The sequence below is a fragment of the Sinocyclocheilus rhinocerous genome, unplaced genomic scaffold (genome assembly GCF_001515625.1).
Source record: "Sinocyclocheilus rhinocerous isolate Xijiao unplaced genomic scaffold, SAMN03320098_v1.1 scaffold946, whole genome shotgun sequence".
Taxonomy (NCBI): domain Eukaryota; kingdom Metazoa; phylum Chordata; class Actinopteri; order Cypriniformes; family Cyprinidae; genus Sinocyclocheilus; species Sinocyclocheilus rhinocerous.
The window spans coordinates 346,393-355,615 of NW_015633151.1; the positions used below are offsets into that span (position 1 = coordinate 346,393).

Genomic DNA, 9,223 nt, shown 5'->3' on the forward strand with positions numbered 1-9,223 from the left:
TTATTTAGTTGTCTAATTGTCACTATAATAATTGAAACAGTTGAGAATTTATATCTTATGATCATATATCATTTTTATGAACAGCAGTTTATGACTAACTCGCTGCTGCGAACAACAATAACAACTTGAAGTCAGACAGATGTTGGTTGGTGTTGCTGTCCAGACGCCACACCCACTGGCCCTGACCCCGCCCCGCATGCCCAGCTCGCCCCGCCCCTACGAGGGACCGCAATGATTTAGAAGTTCAGGAATCCCACGTGACGTCACCAAAGGGTGATGTAATGCTTCTCTAAATAGATCGTATTGTAACCGTTCCTCAGTCCAGCGTGGTTCCTTCAGAAAGTGTGGTGCATCTTCTCCAGACTTCTGCGGTGAGTTGTTTGAGTTGTTTTTCATACCGATACATCCATTCCTTAGCATTCACATGCACTTGCCGAGTCGGTGCCATTGCAATAATCATTCTCTTGAGCCTGAAGATGTGACAAGTTGTTAGGGATTCACATGAACGAATTTCAAATACTTTTACAGAGTCTGTCTGAACGCGTCTATTTAAGTCGTTCACGTTTCATGCAGAAAACACACTGATCATGACTTATTCTTTTCGGATCTCCAGGGATTGTTTGCATGTAACAGCTTTGCGCTTTGAATACCCAACCAAATTGCGCGTTAAGGGATCGTGTCGCATTAAACAGCTAGCTCCTTCTTGATTCTGATCTCAAACTTATTTTGCTGTATGTTGCAAAACTTTACGCGGAGTTATTAGTTTGCGCGCATGACGCTGTCAAACACGATCGCTATGTTACTACAGTTTTTACTTTGCTTGTGCGTGCATGTGTTTGTATATGCATGTTTGTGGCAAGCCATTTTAACAGTTATTCCTTTAACTAACTCAATTTGTATTACTAGTATTTATTTCTAAATGCTAGTAAATAATGTAATCGAGACAAGTAGCCTGTATTTCATAATTTTATTAGAAACTACTACACTACTTATAGCCTAGCCTACTTTAGTCATTAGTAACTATTCAAACAGTAGGCTATCTGTTCTAGCTTCTCTAGCATTAGTAATGGCATAGATACATTCATTATAGACTAGTGTTTTTATCTTATAAGTAAGTAGCTATTAAGACAAGGCATCAGCGAATATGAGCACAAATACAGTTACTTGTTAGAAAATTAGAAATGTTACTTGTAATAATTAAAATCAGTGCTAGTGTATCATAAATATGTGCTGAGGATTAATAAATAAGTACAGCAGTCAATCTGGAATAGATAGCAGGAGTAGCTATTGTTAGATAGTTATTAGTAACTTACAAATATGAACAATAAATAGTAAGTGAAAACAGTAACAGTTGGAATGGGCTTCACCAACATAATATGGAATACATAACAGTGTGAAATGAATACTTGATATCTAAACCAGATCCAAATCGAACCTAGTAGCAAAAATGCAATTTGATTCCAGTAACAATGGAATAGTTAATCGAATAAGCAATGAATATGTACTAGTCACTAATCAGAAAATATACTTTTCACTATTTGATTACTTAATAGTTTAAATAAGAAAGTAGTTTAAAGGAATACATGTTAAATTGGCTTGCCACAGCGTGTGTGTGTTGTGTCCCGTTCACGCTGACACACAAGTGTTCTGCATTGTTCCTCTGAAGCGGTCCGGGAGAATTAGTTTGTAACGTTGAACCTGTTTTGTTTCATTCATCAACGTGCAGAAACTGAGGAACTTAGCTTGTCTCTGAAAACTACTGCACCTCTATGTATTATCCCGTCTCGTTCAAGAGATCGCGACTGTCAGAGGGGTCCCAGTCCAGTTCGCTCTTATATGATAAAAGAATGCTTTGACTTAAAGTATGCACGCGTGTTTGAATCTTCGCACTGAATCACACGTTTTATTTTGTAATATTGTAACAAGAAAGCAATGTATCGAAGCATGACGTCACAATGCAGGCCAGTCGGACTGTTTGATGAACCGTCGAGATATTGAGGGTTTTAGTGGTTTGTGCTGACGAGGCAAACTCTTTTCTAAAAGCCTAAAGGTTTACAAGATTTTAATCCACTGACGCGAAGTGTGTCTGGGTTATTTTTTTACAACACAAATAAATATTTATAGGAAATGTATAGGCTAAAAATATATAGGCTTTATTAAGCGTTCCGTTTACAGATAAACTAGCTTCATGCAGGGAGGAAAATTAAAATACGAAGTTAATTCTATCTCATTGCTTCTAACATGGAGATTAAATGAGTAGTTCACCTAAAAAAAATCTGCATCATTTACTAACTTTCAAACCTGTATTAGTTTCTGTGGAACACAAAAAGAGATGTTAGGCAGAATGACAGAATGAAAATAAATGGTAACTGAATCTGTCAGTCCCTAGAATTCTATCTCCTTTTGTGGTCCAAGTAAGAAAGTAAGTCATATGAGTTCGGCAAAACATGAGACAGAGAAAATTATTCAGTTTATAGCTTGATTTATTTGAACCATTTATTATAATTATCTGTGAAATACCATATTGTCACATGTGAAACAAGTCGTATCTAATAAAACTGAGTGACTGGTATTGGAAAAATGTCTATATGGCCATTATAAAGATTTTTGTGCTCTCTGGTTTAATTAATCCAGCTGACTAAGTGAATTACACTGAATGGGAAAATTTAATAAATATATTTTCTATACATAAAATTTGCTTTATAATATATAGTGTATGCAGGTTTTCCTCTATGTGTTTGACAAAATAAAAAAAAAGTTTGATATGTAGTGTATGCAAACGTGTTTAATAAAACAAGTTTAAAATTTTGCATGCAAATCACCATTATTGGTGTATGCTAACAAAGCAGTGAAAACCTTTTTAATTTTAAATTTGATCACAAATGGCATTAGCTGTTACTATTTTCATTTTGCCGTCACTTTTGTTCAATGAACAACAACAACATTCCGATACATTCATATTTCAAATGTTTGTACCTACGATATAAAAGTCAGCCTGAAGTTCTAGTCTCTGTAAGTTTCTGTTTGTTAAGATGTGATGACTGACAGTGATTGAAGGTTACCTTTGTGGGGCCCCTTCGTCTGTTCATTATGAGAGGTTTATGGCATCCTTTGCATTGTCTGTATGTTTCTTATTCCCTGTGCTGATCCTACCTTGAACCTTTGCTGCCGGAGGCCTGCAGAGGACGGGGGGGGGAGGTTGGATTTGAATTGCAGCGCAAGTTTGTGCTTGCTGTAACCTTCACCACCCTCCTCCTCCCCTCGGCCTGTGCACCATACTGTTTGAATTCAAATGTGTACCAGAGGAGAAAGTTCCTCACCGGTTCCCTGTGAAACTGTACTCCGGTCCCCTAATTCTCCTCGGCCGCCACATCGGGCCATTCTAAATTTGAAGTGTAATGAAATTTCCTGTGTTAAATGAAAACACTGGTGAAATAAAAGCCAAGCAGTGTATGACCACCGGTGAGCAAACATCTCACACCTGGCCTCGTGTCACATGGGGATATTGAGCAGTTTAGGTGGCTAAAAGACTTGCTTGAGGGTGGAAATGATACGGTAATATTTTTCATGAAAATGAATGAAGTGCATAATCGTATGTTTAAATTAACAGATTTGATGACAGTCTTTGTAGTACAGATTTCACATGTTGGAGAACTTACATAGTGTGAAATACTGCTGCAGGGGCCTGATTGTGTTGCACTGTTGGTTTTGCTTTTGGAATCTGGCCAGATGTGATATCAAAAGACGGCATATCTTAGGTCTGTTTGACAATGCAGGGACACAAAAATTACAATACATTTTCAAATCTGGACTGGTACAAAGAGAAGTTTGTGAAGTTTAAGGCTAGATAGGGACACGGCAACATGTTCCTCTCTAGGGTGAAGTGTTAAAGTCAACATGAAATCAAAACTGACTGTATTTACTTTTTTAAAACACATTTTTGCTTATCGTTTTGAATGATTCATTCAGCACCTGATTCCAAAGAAAAAATGTTTGTTCTTGGTAATCTTTCATCAAAATATAATGACTTACTCCACCTCTGAAACATCATCTGTTGTTTGAAGAGTTTTAAATAGAAACACCACACCTGATCAATTCCTGATGGATAAAATTAAGTCCTGTCCCACATTTCCATCTTGTTGAATCCTATTTCACTCAGAAATATGTCAAGTTACGGAAGTAAAATGTTCACTTTAATTTGCTTAAAGGAATAGTTCACCCAAAAGTGAACTTTCTGTCATTCTCATTGACTCACACTCATTTTATTCCAAACCCGTATTGACTTTCATGGAACATAGACAAAATATATTTGGGAAAATCTTGGTTACCAAGATTCTTCAAAATATCTTCTTTTGTGTTCTGTAAGATTATGTAGTAATACAGGTGTGCAACAACGTGGGATGAATAAATGATGACCGCATTTTCATTGTAGGTGAACTGTCTCTTTAATTTACCAAAAATGAGTGCTGGAAAAACTGGACAATCTCATCCAGTGGCGGAGGAGTTAAATACTGAACAGCCAAAACCACCATTTTCAAATAGCAATTAACAATTAGAAAAATTATCCAGGAATAATACAGATACCGTAAAGACTTGTGGACAGAGACACAACTTTCTGAGAGCTGATAAGCGAGTGACGGAGAGAGAGAGAGAGAGAGACAGAAAACAGAGTGTTAGTGACTTGTCATTTAGCAGACGTGTTCTTGATGTCAGTTCGCTTACAGAAACACCCTATCCAGACCATGTGTCCCCAAGGGCCGCGTGTCAGAAGCCGCCTGGAGGGGCTCTGTCCCACGGCTGGACTGTAAGGAAAAAGATGTCTGGTTAACATAACGGCAAATTTGCATGTTTTGACTGCATGGGAGGAAACAGTTGGCTAGACCAATCGGACAGGAAAACAAATGCACTTGCAAATCGTGTATGAAAGCGTTCACACAGCAGAGCTCATGCATATCCAGGTCTGAAGCATTTGAATTCATACTCTTCATGTTTTCATCTTTCAAAGTTTCGAACATGTTTATTTTCCACGCAGTTGGAAAGTGTTTGTTCGCTGTCTAAGCAGTGTGTCAATACGTAGCCACAGTCATTAGTCTGTGTTTTGCTGCTGTATATGAAGGGGACTTGACTCTGGCTGTCATGGACTATTACAGCTGTGTCTCATTAGGCTGTTGTAGCCCATAATACTGTTATTCTTTCGCACAAAACTTACATAAGGGTGCTGTAAAATTCCCAAAACAGGTGTTAGAAACACTGGTAAAGTTTATGATCACCTGTGATGCACGACATACAGCTAAATTCTACAAAAGTGTTTTCACTGTTGCGATAAAATAATCATAAGCATTTGCTGGCATCTTATAATCTGGCCCATACAGAGCACTGCAGAAAGTTTTTTTACTTGAATCTTTTGGTAAATTTGACAATGTTTTAGCTACCAAAAATGGTTTAATTTAGTTCCAGTTTCAGTGTTAGGGAAAGTTATTTTTAAAAGTAATATTGCGTTACTCTGTAAAAATTTAACTAATTGCGTTAGTTACATTTTTATGGAAGGTAATGTGTAACCTTACATTGGCGTTACATCTGGGCCGGACTTGCTTGTTTGTTTTTAATATGAAAGTTCCATTTTTGGCAAATGTAAATTCATGCTTTTAATGGCTTTTCCAACCAAAAGTGAAATTAATAAGCCTCATGCTAAAAGAAATTTTAATTCACATCTGTAAATTAGAGGGCGCATCATAAAGAAAAAGGCAAGAAAGTTAAACACTCTTCAGCAGTTAAAAAAATTAAACACAAATGTTGTTTATATAAATTAAATTTGCTTATTAATATGCTTGAATTAGATCAAAGGTCAGCAGCAAAGACATTAGTTAATAAAATGGGATTAAATACATAGAAGATATTTGTGTTAACATTTAATTATTGCAGATTTGCATCATATTCTGAGTTTGCATTTGATTATTTTTATTCATTTTGAAGAATACTGAATCTGTGTTTGTGCAAGTGAGATGAGTAAATGCATGTTCAGATTTAGTCTAGACCTACTGTACCCAAGTTTACACAGCAACACACAACGCCCGATTTCTCTAAACTTGGGGACAAGAGAGCTGTCAGTCAATAAATGAGAAAACCAAGTAACTGGAATTGCTTATTTGAAAAAGTAACTCCGATATTTTCTTGTAAATTAAAAAGTAATGCGTTACTTTACTAGTTACTTGAAAAAAATATTCTGATTACGTTACTCCCAACACTGTCCAGGTTACACATTTTACCCTATTCAAATCAAACACAGAATTCCATTGACCAAGAAAAAAAAAACGCCATTGAGTCAACCCTGGCCTGCTTTTTACATGCTCATAGATTTATTTTAAGAATGCAGGGGTGAGAAGAGGAACGTACAGTCAGAATCACACACCCAGGCACCCTATAGATCATCACTAGTTTAAAAGAATGAGCCGCCCTTGAGACTGAAGCACAAATGGTGCCTGATATATTCCACAGCATCGCACTCTGATCCCCATGGCGACAGTAGTAGAGGGCTCAGCGTGGGCCCACATAAGAAAACCGGTGGCAAACTACATCCCATCATCATCAGAGGAGGAGCGGCCCGATTACACTCCATGTGCGTGAAACTGAATGGCTGGCATACCATTCCATTGTCAGTCTGTCATCCATGGCATTTAGCAGCATCATGGCACTGAGGAAGGGATTCCAGGGCTCATGGTGAGCTGTAATGGAGAGAGAGATTTGTCATTGAAATGTAATCACCTCTTGTAAAACGGACACTAGAAATAGTTCAGAGTTTTGTCATTGTATTGAAACATCTTTACCCTTTTTTCCCCTCTACATAATTTATCACACTGTCAGTGTTGCCAATGTATTATTGCATAGGGGCAACTATATTTCACCATTAACAATTTATTTTAAAACTGACCTGGGTCAGTTATTATAGTAATATATTAAGTTATTATAGTAGTATAGTTAATATAGACTTGACTTGACTTGAATATAGTATAAAGACAGGGTTGTACAAAATGAAAAAATGAAAAAAATCTCAATGAAAGGATGAAGACAAGCTTAATTATATCATAAAGATACATTATATCATAATATAGTAAATATGATAAAATATTTACTATAAATATAATTAATTATTATAAAATAAAAATAAATATATGAAATAAATAAATAAATACATTATTTTTAATATAAATCAAAGTATATAGTACATAGGAAATTATACATTGATAAATGTTTTTTTAACACACACACACATATATATATATATATATATATTAGTGTTGTCAGCCGATTAATCGCATACAAAATAATCCTATTTTTCTTAAATATATACATGCATGTGTGTGTATTCATGTATACATAATAATATTTACTATAAATATACACAGTACACACATATATATTATGTAAATAAAAACTTTTATTTTGGATGCGATTAATCACGATTAATCGTTGCCCAGCACTAAGCTTAATATAAAATTTTATAGCTACTAATTTTTCATTCTTGTTCTGTAAATATATATATATATATATATATATATATATATATTATAAAGTACATTGTAGGTGTTTTACTTGGTGCTCAGACTACATTAAATTATTAAAATTTATCATTTTTACTTTTATTAGATTGTATAAAAGATTTCAAAACAATATGAAGCCAACATGAATACAAAGAATACACTTCTAAATGTTTAAAATATGGTTCTTATTTGTCATTGACCCTCCTAATACAAGCTGCTGAAGTCATGGCTGGCAAGGTATTAAAAGGACAGTTTAGGTGTCAAAAGAGTTGCTAATGGCCAGCAGTTCATTGATACGCTGACCTCAGTGCCGTGTGTCTGGGTTAGCCACAGACTTGCGTGCACAACACAGAGAGGATAGTTTACATCTTACCCTGTGGTCAGCAACGGCTCCATGGCGACGAAGGAGCAGGGTGACACTTTAGGGTTCAGTTTTAGCCTCTTAAGCCTCCCTCCTAGAGTTTAGACTAAACCTTTACAACTCCTAATGCCCTCTCCCAGGGCATAAGACACAGAATCCTCACTGAGATTCCGTCAAAGCCTCTTCGGGAACCACGGAGTTGGTTATCACTGGCACACGATACATTAGTGACATAATGTGAGCGGGTCTTTATGCTTCGGAGTCCTGGAGGCGCCCCTGATTTGAATTTCTCTCCTTTGCTTTGTGTTCAGGTATATGAGGAGCCAGTGACAGTGATGAACTCCGAGCAGGAAAGGCCGTACGTGTGCAGCGCCCCGGGCTGCTCTCAGGTGAGTCTGATAAGACAATAGCGAAGACGAATGCTCCTGTAACTCGAGAAAGCTCTTTCTCAATGTGAAACTGCACCACAGACAACAACAGTGAAATTCTATCTCGTTGAGGCAAATGTCATCCACTGGGTCTTGATATAAGATTCTTGGATTGGTATTTCTTTGGATGAGGTAGAATCCTCATAGATATGTTAAATAATCTCTCTCTTAATGCATATTTTCTTCTAGCTCAAGTTCAGTCATTACTGTGGTTCTCAACAGAGTTATTATATTTACCTAAAACTAAAACTAAAACCATAAAAAAAAGCCTATGTCACTTGAAATAAAATAAACTTCAACTTAAATAAAATATATAAAAAAAAACGTAAACTTATTTTATTCCAGCTAGAGGCCAAGGAAGCATTTTTCATTTTCACTTAGTTTAACTTAGTAAAATAACTAAAAATTAGGAGTCAAATAAAAATTAACAAAAGCTGTACAGACATATATATATAAAAAAAGACAAAATACAGCAAAATTACAAAAAATAGCTAAAATTAAAGTGAAAACAGAAAATATAAAAATAAAACAAATTCAAAATATTAATAACACCTATAATAATATCTCAATGATACTAAACTACCACTAGTTTTCAACTAGTTTTGGTTCAGGATCCATGATGGCGACCCAATAACAACATTGCTTATGATACAAAGATTTTAAAAAATGAATCAAAACCTACTTTGAAATGCATTAATATTACCACGGACTGTAAAGGTCCAACAATATGTACAAATACTGATATGACAGATATACAAACTGAAAAAAAAGTACTACAAAATACAGATTTTGATTTGATTTTGAAGTGCTTTCCTGCCTTTTTAAAAATATATTTATTTTTTATCTCCTCCGTTATATAAATTATATATATATATATATATATATATATATATATA

At 35.5% G+C, this 9,223-nt stretch overlaps 1 protein-coding gene across 2 annotated transcripts in view; it reads left to right on the top strand.

The window, feature by feature from the left end:
• Positions 1-284: 284 nt before the first annotated feature.
• The window catches only part of creb5b (cAMP responsive element binding protein 5b), an 84,899-nt gene continuing 75,960 nt past the window's right edge, over positions 285-9,223 (top strand). For both annotated transcript variants that reach the window (XM_016556286.1, XM_016556287.1), the window contains exons 1-2: positions 285-371; positions 8,211-8,288. In XM_016556286.1, coding sequence (XP_016411772.1) covers positions 8,235-8,288 — 54 coding nt within the window. In that variant the 5' untranslated portion in view covers positions 285-371; positions 8,211-8,234. The remainder of the gene's footprint in view (positions 372-8,210; positions 8,289-9,223) is intronic.